Genomic DNA, 11,538 nt, shown 5'->3' with positions numbered 1-11,538 from the left:
ATGAAGCCAGAGAGTGATGAGAAAATGACTCTTTCCTGGGAGACGACCACTGTGAGAGGATCCCGGGGCCTGGATTTTGACGAGATCCCCTGGAGCGTGGCGTGGGAATCCAAGCCCTGGGATGACGAGGTGCGTGAGCTCTAACCAAGGTGTGGAACAATCCCACAAGCTCCATGTACTGTTGAGGATTTCCTGAGCTCCGGGCTAGGCGCTGGGAGGCGGAAGCTGCAGCCTTGGCCCTCTGGAAGCTTTCAAACTCTGGAGAGAGGACACATACCCCAGGAAACAACTGGAGACCGATGCTAGACAGCGTGAGACCCAGTCCCAAGGGGAGAGCCCCGGCTGGGTGTGCAGTGTTTAGGGGTTGAAGATGAACTTGCGTGGGAACCAGTGCGTCAGGCTGCCTGGGCCTCCTGTCCTTGGTTAGGAGGTAGTCCTAGGTGACTTCTCGGGTGTCAGCTTCGGCACATCCCTGGCTGTAGGAGACAAGGTCGTGAAGGATGGGCAGAATTTGGACATGTAGTAGGAAAGAGATGGGCTTTCCAGGTAGAGAAGGGCTGGTGGTGGAGAAGGGCTGGTGGTGGAGCAGGCCAGGGGCAGACTAGGATTTGGGGTGTCAGTGGACGTTGAGGAGACTGAGTGGTCAGATCTGGTTGTATAGGCAGGGGCTGCAGACCCCTAAGGCCTGGAGGCTAAGCAAGGATGCCCTGGACTGATGCAGTGGGCCAGGGGTGCCCAGCAGGGATGTGGGGTGCCTGGGGTTTGAGGCAGGTCATCCTAGCAGCCATGAGACTCCTAGGGTCCTACCAGATAAGGCAAGGTCCCTGAATGCCCACGCTGGGGAGCCTGGTTGGCCTCACAAGCCTTGGGGCGTCCATAGGTTCTGCTATAGTCAGAGGACTTGGCAAGATTCCAAGGACCCCATGACCTTCTTTTGCCTGTGCTTCCAGATCTGTGGCTCCCTAACCCAGGGAAGGTCTCCCCTCCTACCTCGCCTTCACCCCCGAGTCCAGTGTGTGCCCCGGGACAGCAAGGAGGAATGGGAGCTGATCTGGCCTGGAGACACAATCAAGCAGGTGCCTCCCTCTCTATGCCAGGCCTGGGGAGGCCTCTAGTGCCCTCCCTACCTTCCTCCATCATGGGGCTAGGGGAGGCTCCAGGGCCCTGGCTGGGCGGTGGGTGGTGGTGGCCACAGTGGAAAATCCCCCACTGGCTGGGTTATATCAGTGCTTGGCAGGCCTGGTCTTGGCCTTCTGCCTGGGGCTCTAGGGCCTAACAAATCTGTTTGGAGCCCTGAGTGCGGGGTGTGAGGTAGCAGAGAGGGTACTGGCATGGGGACTTTTTCCACTCACCCCAAAATGGGGAGCTCTCCGGTGCTAGGTTGACGGGTGCTGGGCCAGCTCCAGGTCATCTCAGGCAATGAGAAGCTTGTAGCTGGCAAGCAGGGAGGACCTGGAGATGAGGGATAGAGGCGTCGGGACAGGAAAGATCAGACTTGGGGGCAGGAAAAAGGGCCGACGAGGGCTTAGGAGGAGTGTAATGGGGGCCACAGCCCCCCATTTCAGAATCAAACATGGGCAGAGTCGAAACGGGGTGGGAGATGAGAGACGATGAAGAACAGAAGCAAGTGTAAACAAGTCCCCTCTCCATATGCCGCTGCCCCGGGCCTCCCACAGATTGTTCCAGACTAGTACAAGAGGCATCACCGAAGCCAGCTTGGCTTACCTGTGCGTGTGTCCTCAGCACTCACTGAATCTGGATGAGAATCTCTCCAAATGCCCCATATGACCTTGAAAGCCTCCAAGGCTGCCCCAGCGAGCTCTCTCTGACCTCAACCGCTGGCATCCCAGCCCCACCACCTGCGTCCGTGCTAACCATACCGCCGTCGTTACCACCAGCACCACTCGCACCGTCACCATATTTACTATCATCCTAGCCACTGCCCTATCACCCCTCAGGTACCCCTGACTACATCCCCCAAGGGCTTGGGGGTGCTGGCAACCAGGACTCGAGTCACACCTCCAAGCCTATTATATAGACCAGTGGTTCTCAACAATCTTGCCCCCTAAGGAGATATTTGGACATATCTGGAGACATTTTTGGTTGTCACAACTGGGGAACTACTGTTAGCATCTAGTGGATAGAAGCCAGGAATCTGCTAAACATCCTACAATGCACAGGACAGTGCCCACAACAAACAGTTATTTACTGGGGCCAGCCGGCTAACTCAGTTGGTTAGAGCGCGGTGCTCATAATACCAAGGTTGCCGGTTCGATCCCCACATGGGTCACTGTGAGCTGCGCCCTCCACAACTAGATTGAAACAACTATTTGACTTGGAGCTGATGGGTCCTGGAAAAACACTTAAAAAAAAAAGAGTTATTTATTCCAAAATATCAATAGTACTGGGTATGACAAACCCACTTACAGATCTTACGGCCTTTCTCTGGCTCTCATCCCAAAAGGTCCACCTCATGCCTCTGGTTCCAGGACAAGAAGTAACCTTCGCCTCTCTAACTTTGTTCTCTCTTATCGCTCGCACCTCCCAGCTTCCATTGCCTGTATTCAAAAGTCAATAAGATGAAAAGTCTTTTGCAGCCACCCTCGCAAGGGACAACACAGGGAAACAATTGGAACATGGAGCACAGGGTACAGCAGGGATTGAGGTCATGTTTGCCCAGGGCAGGGAGGTGGGGATTGGGCTGGGTCCCGGGGGTATAAAGGAAGGAGTGCTTAGGCTTTCAGTCCACCACGACTGCCCTACTTGGAGTGGCTTTTCGGCTGCAGCCAGTTGGGAATCAGCATCATGAAGTGGATGGTGGTGGTCTTGCTCTGCCTCCAGCTCCTGGAGGCAAAAGTGGTAAAGTGAGTGTGGGGTCTGGCTGCTGGTGTGGGAGCCTGGACAAGAGACTGGAGCCCTGCAAGGGGTGGCCTGGCCAAGGGACAGCCCCCCTGCCTCTGCTCCAGAATTTCTGCAACGGTAGGTCAGGACCCAGAGGTGGGAGAAGACTCAGCTTCAGGAAACTTCCAAAGGGAGAAGCACTGTCCCTTCCTCTATCTAAGGAGAAAAGATAGACCTGAAGCAGAGAGAGTCGGGGTGACTACTGGCTAAGCAGACCCTGAATGACAGCTGTGGTTCCTCTCGTAGAAAGGAATGATTATCTCCAGATAGGGAGACGTTTGCTAAAAACTTCCTTAAGGTCCAAATTTATTCGGCAGAGGATATAATCACCTAAGCAGAAACATCCGTAATGTAATTTCTGTAGGCTGAGGTGTCAGGAGAAAGGGAGTGAGTGGCACGGCTCCCAGGACATCAGGGGCAGGGGCTGCTGCTATTCCACCATGTGAGTGATTCCGTTGGTGGAGAGATGGCTCCTCTTAGAAACTTCTGTTAACGTACAAACTCTGTAACGGTGGTTGGAGAAGCTCTCAGTCTTCATAGCTCAATGCGAATGGGTTTAGCAGAGCATTTCTGGAGAATACAGGGTCCTGAAGGCACGGGGATTAAGACAAGAAAGAAGTGAAAGGAGTAGGAATGCTGGTGTCTGCAGTGAGGCACTGGGTGGACCCGCAGACACCCCCTAGGCAATGGCAGCAAGCACGTCTGGGAGGATAACCAAGGGTGACATGGGAAGAAACCCATGATTCGAAAGATCCAATTTCCAAAGCTGATCTGGGTTCCAGACCAGCCAGGCCAAGTGTTCCCAGGTCCTGAGCAAAGCAGTGATTGACTCCAAACCAGACAATTAGGAAACGGGGCAGAACGAAGAGTGTCACCCAGTCTAGTGCTGTTCCCACTCTCTGTCACATTTAGCCAGTGCCAGGGGCCTGAGGGCCACCATAGGCGAGGAATCTCTTTGGGGTGAAATTCGCCATCTCTGAAATCTTTTTTTAAAATGTACATATCCTGTAAAGGGTAAAAATGCCTGAGGTCCCTCTCCCCCTCCTGGAAAGGAATTTGTGGGATATCTGAGAGCACAGGGCCAAGGAAGGATAAGGACCCTTGAGATAGGGTGGGGGGCATCATGGGTGAAAGTAATTGTTTCCGGAATCTTGGAGCAAGTCCTGAGAAGAGTTTTGAAAGGAAGAGAAGGAGAGGGCAAGAAAGAGAGAGGCAAGGGAAAAAGAGACAGAGAGAGACAGACATAAAGAAAGAGACAGAGAGACAGAGAAACACAGAACGGAACAGCAATGGAAAAAAGGGGGAAACACAGAGACACAAGTGAGAGACACGGGTACAGCGTGGCAGGGAGATTTGAGATATATCGTTAGAGATGGAAGGGGGGAGAGAGAGAGAGAGGCTGGGGGTGTTAGAGGTGCTGTAGGAAAGAGGGCCCTGCCCTGACACCAGCCCTTCTGCAGAGTCCCCCTGAAGAAATTAAAGTCCCTGCGTGAAACCATGAAGGAGAAGGGCCTATTGGAGGAGTTCTTGAAGAACCACAAGTACGACCCTGCCCAGAAGTACCGCTATACTGACTTCAGCGTGGCCTACGAGCCCATGGCTTACATGGACGTGAGTCCTGCCCTTCCCAGGGGTACCCCCGCCCTGCTGCCAAAGGCTATAAGGCAAGGCCTGCACAGTGCACTGCGCCCCTCCTCTCTGCACCCTCCCACCCAGCCCCTGCTCCCTTCTGTCAGACCTGCCAGCCTGGACCTCATTCCTCAGGCAGAGCATGGGACGGGCCCCGCCTGACTTGGCAGCTCAGTACGCAAAGACCTCTGCAGCCACCCTGGGCAGGCATGGGCTGAGGGTCTGTGGGTTCCAGGCAAGTGTGGAGGGAAGGCTCAGGCCCCGGCTTCGGGGGCAGGCGGTAGGGCAAGGGCTGGTCCCTCTCCTGCTCGGCTCATAGAGGATGCTGGCCTGCCGGTCCCTGGAACTCTCCAGAGCTAACACCTGCTCTGCACCCCTGCCCACCCTACCCCAGGCGGCCTACTTTGGTGAGATCAGCATCGGTACCCCACCGCAGAACTTCCTGGTCCTTTTTGACACCGGATCTTCCAACCTGTGGGTGCCCTCTGTATACTGCCAGACCCAGGCCTGCAGTGAGTGCTGGGCTGGGCAGGGGAGGGCACTGACACCCTCTGGGGAAGGGGTCAGCTTCATAGGGATTGCTGGGAGGAGCTTCGGTCCTGGAGCGGACCAGGGACTTGTCCAGGGTCACACAGCATGCCCAAGCCAGAGGGAAGGAGCTGGCCCCGGAGCTGACTGGCTCCTCTGCCCTCCCTGCTGGCTGATGCATAGTCCTTTGTCTGCTCCAGCCCAGCCCCTCTGCTCCATTCTTCACTAAGTTCTCACTGAGCGTGCCCAAGGCACATGGGAGAACAATACAGGATCCCGCAGTCGATACTCCTTTCTTAAGGCTGCCCTGGTTCCTGCCCAAGACTTGGGGTTTGTGTCCTGACCCCTCTAGTCCAGACAGTCCCTCGCTGGTCCTGCCCTACACCATCCTGGTGTGACCAGCTCCTTTACGGGGGAGGGTCGGGAAAGCAGGGACCCCCCGGAGATTCATTCACTCCTTCATCTGATAAGTAATTTCCCTGCCCTTGCTGTGAGCGAGGCGACCTGCTGGGGGCCTTGGATTCTGTGCAACCTGCCCACAGGGAGGTCACAGTCCAAGGGCTCCCCGGGGTCTGTAAGCCAGAGGGGGCTTGGGGGCAAAGGCTGGCCTGCTCCATGGGCCTTGCAATGCTGGGAACCTCGGCTGGCCACCTCCTGACGGGTGGCGGAGGGTGCTGAGGCCCCAAGAATGAGCACAGGCCAGGAGACAGCGGGGAAGCCCCACAGGCCTGAGGGTCAGGGCAGCGCTCCACATGCCAGCGCTCCACATGCCAGCCTGACGCCCCGAATCCTCCTGCCCCCTGCAGCCGGCCACACGCGCTTCAACCCCAGCCAGTCCTCCACCTACTCCACCAATGGGCAGACCTTCTCCCTGCAGTACGGCAGCGGCAGCCTCACCGGCTTCTTCGGCTACGACACTCTGACGGTGAGTGACGCTGCCGGGGGTGAGTGACGCTGCAGGGGCTGCTGCGCCCCACCCCGGGGCGTGAGGACAGTAGATGGGGCTGCGAGCTGGGTTCTAACCTCACAGGACTCCGAGTCTAACCAGGAGACTTAGACGGAGACCCTGACATAGATGGAAAACACCTTGCGCTCTGCTGCACAGGACAGGAATCGGTACAGGCAGAGCGTATTCACTCACTCACCAAACACTCGGTGAGAGCTGTCACGTGCCAGGCACTGAGCACACCAGGATGAATGGGGTGACCTTGTCCTTAGGAGGGGTGGGGGGTGCCGCAGAAGTCAGGGAAGGCCACTCCGAAGAGAAAGTGGCTCTTGCAAGACCCGTCAAGAAGGAAAGGAGCAGAGGTGAAGGAGGGATGAAGAATGAGCCTGGAGGGGTGTCTAGGGGAGGTACGTGGAGTTACATTTGTCACCTCCCATCCTCTGTGTCCCCTCCAGGTCCAGAGCATCCAGGTCCCCAACCAGGAGTTTGGCCTGAGTGAGAACGAGCCAGGCACCAATTTCGTCTACGCGCAGTTTGACGGCATCATGGGCATGGCCTACCCTTCCCTGGCCATGGGGGGGGCCACCACAGCGCTGCAGGGCATGCTGCAGGAGGGAGCCCTCACCAGCCCGGTCTTCAGCTTCTACCTCAGCAAGTGAGGACCCGCCTGGGGGTCCCCAACTCCCTGTGGCCTTGAACAACGGAGGCTCCATACTTTGGGGTTTGGAGGCCTCCTGGCAGGCCTTTGTCCCCAGCCACTCCTGTCCCAAGGCTTTCTCCCTCCTGGGCTTCTGACTCCCCACCTCTCCTCCATCCCTGCCTCTGGCCCCAGCCCACTCCGACTTTTCTTTGCATTTCTTGGCCAGCACAGAATCTCTCCCTCTTGCGGCCGAGCGGCCAAGGTTTGCTTTAAACGTTGCTGCTTATTCTCAGTAGCTCTTGAGTTTACCTTCTGCCCAGGGCCCCAGTGAGCCAATTTCCTTCTGACCAAACGTTTACTACCTGGACACCTCTTTCCTATCGTCATCTATTGTTCCATCTCCTTTGATCGATTGTTCTAGCCAGGCCCTGGAATCTTCTGGTCAAGGCCCACCACTAACTCCTAACAAGCTCTTGTCCCCACCACAAACACAGGCAAACACAATGAGTCCTGCGGGTGGACCTGGGAGCCAGGCGGTGGCGGAGGGTGCGCGGCCTGGCATGGACTTTCCTTCTGTCCTCTCAGAACTAGCCAACCATGTTGTAGAGATAGTCAGCATCCACTAACTGGGGCTCAGTCACTTGAATCTGACTTTGAACATTACCCTGTTACCAATGTTGTTGATTTACTCGCTGCTTCTGTTTATAATGACTCGGAGTGGAGCCTGGAGGAGCTCCCGGGTGTTCCACATTCAAGGTTGGCCACCAGGGGAAGCCTCTCAAACACACACAAAATGTCCTTCCCTCCTCCCCACCCAGGCCTTCCCTACACAACAAGCTGGGCCTGGGTCAGGCTCCACCAGCATCGTGAAGTGACAGGGAGAGGAAAACGGAGTGTGGGGCAAGATGGGGACCACACAACCAGCGGCTTCCCCAGAGGCACTGAGAATTCTGAGGGGCCCAGCCTGGGAGGCCCTGTCTGAGGTGGAGACACCTTCTCGCCCGCAGGGAGCCCCAGTCTAGAGCCAAGGCAGGGCATCTGTTTTCCTCTGAGGGTGACTGCTCAACAGAGAAGCGCTTTTCCACAGCCACTCTCTGACTCACCTTTCCCTTTGCCTCCTGCAGCCAGCAAGGCTCTCAGAATGGAGGAGCGGTCATCTTTGGGGGTGTGGACAACAGCTTGTACCAGGGGCAGATCTACTGGGCCCCTGTCACCCAGGAGCTCTACTGGCAGATTGGCATTGAGGAGTAAGTCTGTGGCAGGGTCCTGGGGGTGTGGGCTGTTCCTTGGAGCAGGCTTTGAGGGACTTCATGTCACACACACACACACCCAGGTGTGGAGGGGCAGGGAACAGAGGCCTCCCCACCCCCAATTCCATCCTGCCCTCACAAAGCCACAGCTGCCCTATGCTGGAGTTTCAAGACCCAGCTCAGCCTGGAGAAGAGAGATGAGATGGGGACCACATAGGAAGGGCTGGGACTTGGAATCCCAAACATTTCAGACCCTTCAGTCCGAACCTATGGGTTTAAAGATTAGAAACTAGGGTGTTTGTCACTTAATAAACATTAAAAAAAGAAAGAAAGAAACTGGGGTGTGTGGTGGTGGTGGTGGGGACTAATTTGCTCAAAGTACTTACAACAAATCAGTAGTCCTGGCTTTTAATGTTTCTAGAACCTTCCTTGGAACTTTTAAGAAGAGATTCCATGGCCCTGGAGGGGGCCTTAGACTCTGGTGTGAAGGCTGGAGTTTGACTAGATTGACCTCTGCAGAGTCCTTACCTTTCTGAGGTGTACCTTGCTTCTGTGGCCGTAGCTTTTAGTCTCTCAGAGGAGATCCCCTGAGCTGGAGGTGCTGAACAGTTCATCTCTCCATTCAGGTTCCTCATTGGCGGCCAGGCCTCAGGCTGGTGCTCCCAGGGCTGCCAGGCCATCGTGGACACAGGCACATCTCTGCTCACCGTGCCCCAGCAGTACATGAGTGCCCTTCTGCAGGCCACGGGGGCCCAGGAGGACCAGTACGGACAGGTGGGTCTGGTGGAGGTGCCCCTTGCCTAGGAGGGGCCAGCCAGGAGGCATCTATGGTTTCTCCTGAGAGCACAGGAATAGCCTGATTGTTGGCCTCCGTATGTCTCTAACTGCCCAAGGCACTGCAGGTGGGGGCCTGGGGTGACTGGGGTGAGGGCCTGGAGGCTGATTCCGGGGGGCAGATGCTTGTACTGAGAGGCGGTCGGGAAATTTCTACTAGGCAGAATTTCCTCTGAGCCGCAGCTCCTCGGAGGTAACAGGTTCAACACTTGTCGGGCTTTGAAATGAGAGTGAAAGAGCAGGGATGTGCGGCCCAGCGAGTGCCAAGGGATAACCCTTTAATCCACTATTTCCTTCCCTCTGTAGGGCCAGGCCCCCCAGCCCCCCACCCCCAAAGCCCAGCAAAGGGTTTGCCTGATTAATGCATTCCCACTACCTTTGGGCGGCCAATGGCTGCTCTTTCTACACACCTGTGTGTTTTCAAAGGACATTTACAGAGATGGGGCATAGATTCAATCTCTCGTGGGGGAAATTCAGGCAAGAGTAATATTTTTGGAGTGGGGAAGATGCTCAGGTCTCCCCAAATCCCACTCCTTGTACGTGAGTCCATATGCATAATGCCAGCAGTATTTACACCGGACTTTCCCTTCGTGTTGCCAGGCTTGGGACTCAGGCCTGGGACCAGAAGGGCTGAGGTGACAGGGTGGCAGGTACTCTCAGGTGGCAGATGATGCAATCTGGGCCCTGTCCCTCTCTCTGCAGTTTTTTGTGAACTGTAACTACATCCAGAATCTGCCCACCTTCACCTTCATCATCAACGGTGTGCAGTTCCCTCTGCCACCCTCCTCCTACATCCTCAACGTAAGTGCTGGTCCCTGCAGGCTGGGCCAGCAGGGACATGATTGCGGTGCGGGGGAAGGAAGGCTTGGGGAGCCAGAAAGGCCTGGTCTCTTTACCTTGTGACATTTCCCAACTTCTTCAAGTATTGATTTATTTTCTCCACTCATTGATTCCAAACTCCCTTCTCTGGAAAGAGGCTGTGAAGTAGAGGCTGTGAAGAGTGTCACCTATTATTAAATATTATTATTAATTAGTGAGGCGAGGCACGGGGCTCTCTACGCACTTACAGGGTCAGACTCTAAGCCAAAGCACTTTTGCCCACACTCACCCACTTAATTGTCACAACATTCAGTGAGGGAGATACTAATTTCTATTCTACAAGTGAACACTTGGAGATTCAAAGAGGTTGGGTAACCTTCCTAAGGCCAGTCAGGGTGAAGCTAAGGTTTGAATCCAAGTTGGTCTAGCTCAAAGGCTTGACCACCAAGCTGACCTGCTCTAAATCGGGAGCAGGAGGAAGGTTGGGGGAACACAGGGAGAGGAGACGCTGCAGAGGGCCACTACAGTCGCATTCCCCCATTCCAGAAATCCCTCCAGCAGCCTCTGCTCTGGCAGCTCAGTTGGCCTGGGAGCCCTTACGGGCAGAGTCGCTGGCTCACTCATTTCTGCATCTGTGCTCCTGGTCTGGGGCTCAGGGCAGAGCAGTGCCCTGTCCACGTGTGAGCGAATAAATGAGCACTGCCTTTCTGTGTTGTACAGAACAATGGCTACTGCACCGTGGGAGTGGAGCCCACCTACCTGCCCTCCCAGAACGGCCAGCCCCTGTGGATCCTTGGGGACGTCTTCCTCAGGTCCTACTATTCCGTCTACGACATGGGCAACAACAGGGTGGGCTTCGCCACCGCTGCCTAGACTCCGCCTGGACGCCTGGGCTCCTTTTTCCTCTTTGTCTGTGTCTCTCTGTGCTTCTTTGAATTCAGCCTTCCTTTTCTGGACTCTGGACTTTCTCTCTTAATAAATAGCTCTTCTCCATGTTGGTCAACCTGTTTGTTTTTTTTTAATTTTTTTTTTTTTTAGATTTTATTGGGGAAGGGGAACAGGACTTTACTGGGGAACAGTGTGTATGTACTTCCAGGACAAGTCAAGTTGTTGTCCTTTCAATCTTAGTTGTGGAGGGTGCCGTTCAGCTTCAAGTTGTTGTCCTTTCAGTCTTAGTTGTGGAGGGCGCTGCTCAGCTCTAGATCCAGTTGCCGTGGCTAGTTGCAGGGGGCGCAGCCCACCATCCCTTGCAGGACTCGAGGAATTGAACTGGCAACCTTGTGGTTGAGAGCCCACTGGCCCATGTGGGAATCGAACTGGCAGCCTTCGGAGTTAGGAACATGGAGCTCCAACCATCTGAGCCACCAGGTCGGCCCAACTTGTTGTTTTTAGAGGGCAGCTGTGGGCCTGTAAGGCTGCTCCTGCTCTTATGGAGTGGGGAGCGGGAGTCAGGGGCAAATTTGCCTCTGCTGAACCATGTTCTCCTTGAGTTGCTAGGAGGTTTCTGGTGGGGGAGGGGAGGTCACTGAGACTCTACGAGAAATGAGGCATAAGGTTGGGCTTGGGGATGGGCCCTGTACCCCTCAGAGCTTGGAGTCTGTTCACAGCTTCTCTCTAAGAAGACAACGGTAGTGGCCTTGAGACAGGGCATTCCTTTGTGAAGGGCAAAGGGGCCCTACCCCGACAACCTAAAATGCTCTGCTGACCTGACTTACCGAACTACCACCAGAATTACCTACCCCACGCATGTCCACTAGCAGTGTGGCTAAGGAGTCCAACACATCCCAAACCTAGGCCTCCATGTCCTTGATCTGGGATCAGTTTGCACTAGGAATTTCCTGAGGAATGCCGGGTGCCTAGGATACTTATGTGCGCTTGTAGCAGTCATGGGTCCTCTAGGCAGGAGGCTGATGCCACAAGAACCGATTTCTAGGAGAGCTTCCCAAGGTTTGGGCTGAGTTAAGCTGATGATATTTTCATCCAGACACCTA

At 55.3% G+C, this 11,538-nt stretch overlaps 1 protein-coding gene and 2 long non-coding RNA genes across 3 annotated transcripts; 1 reads left to right on the top strand and 2 right to left on the bottom strand.

Annotated features, from left to right (window-relative positions):
* Positions 1-353: 353 nt before the first annotated feature.
* Positions 354-2,548, bottom strand: LOC117020441 (uncharacterized). The gene is made up of 3 exons (XR_004422702.1): positions 2,428-2,548; positions 1,353-1,452; positions 354-476 (listed from the first exon to the last, which is right to left on the bottom strand). It is a non-coding gene; the product is annotated as an uncharacterized LOC117020441 (long non-coding RNA).
* A 202-nt stretch (positions 2,549-2,750) lies between these two features.
* PGC (progastricsin) lies at positions 2,751-10,537 on the top strand. The gene is made up of 9 exons (XM_033102922.1): positions 2,751-2,864; positions 4,362-4,512; positions 4,925-5,042; positions 5,865-5,983; positions 6,460-6,659; positions 7,769-7,891; positions 8,521-8,668; positions 9,431-9,529; positions 10,268-10,537. The coding sequence occupies exons 1-9, from the start codon at positions 2,806-2,808 to the stop codon at positions 10,418-10,420; spliced, it is 1,170 nt and encodes a 389-aa protein (XP_032958813.1). The 5' UTR covers positions 2,751-2,805; the 3' UTR covers positions 10,421-10,537.
* On the bottom strand, positions 2,794-10,438 carry LOC117020440 (uncharacterized). Its single transcript, XR_004422701.1, has 5 exons — positions 10,307-10,438; positions 9,625-9,705; positions 8,423-8,731; positions 3,232-3,488; positions 2,794-2,844 (listed from the first exon to the last, which is right to left on the bottom strand). It is a non-coding gene; the product is annotated as an uncharacterized LOC117020440 (long non-coding RNA).
* Positions 10,538-11,538: the final 1,001 nt, after the last annotated feature.

Source organism: Rhinolophus ferrumequinum, chromosome 3 (genome assembly GCF_004115265.2).
Source record: "Rhinolophus ferrumequinum isolate MPI-CBG mRhiFer1 chromosome 3, mRhiFer1_v1.p, whole genome shotgun sequence".
NCBI classification, from domain to species: Eukaryota; Metazoa; Chordata; class Mammalia; order Chiroptera; family Rhinolophidae; genus Rhinolophus; species Rhinolophus ferrumequinum.
Note: the sequence above shows the minus strand (reverse complement) of the source record. Positions and strands in the feature narration are given on the sequence as shown.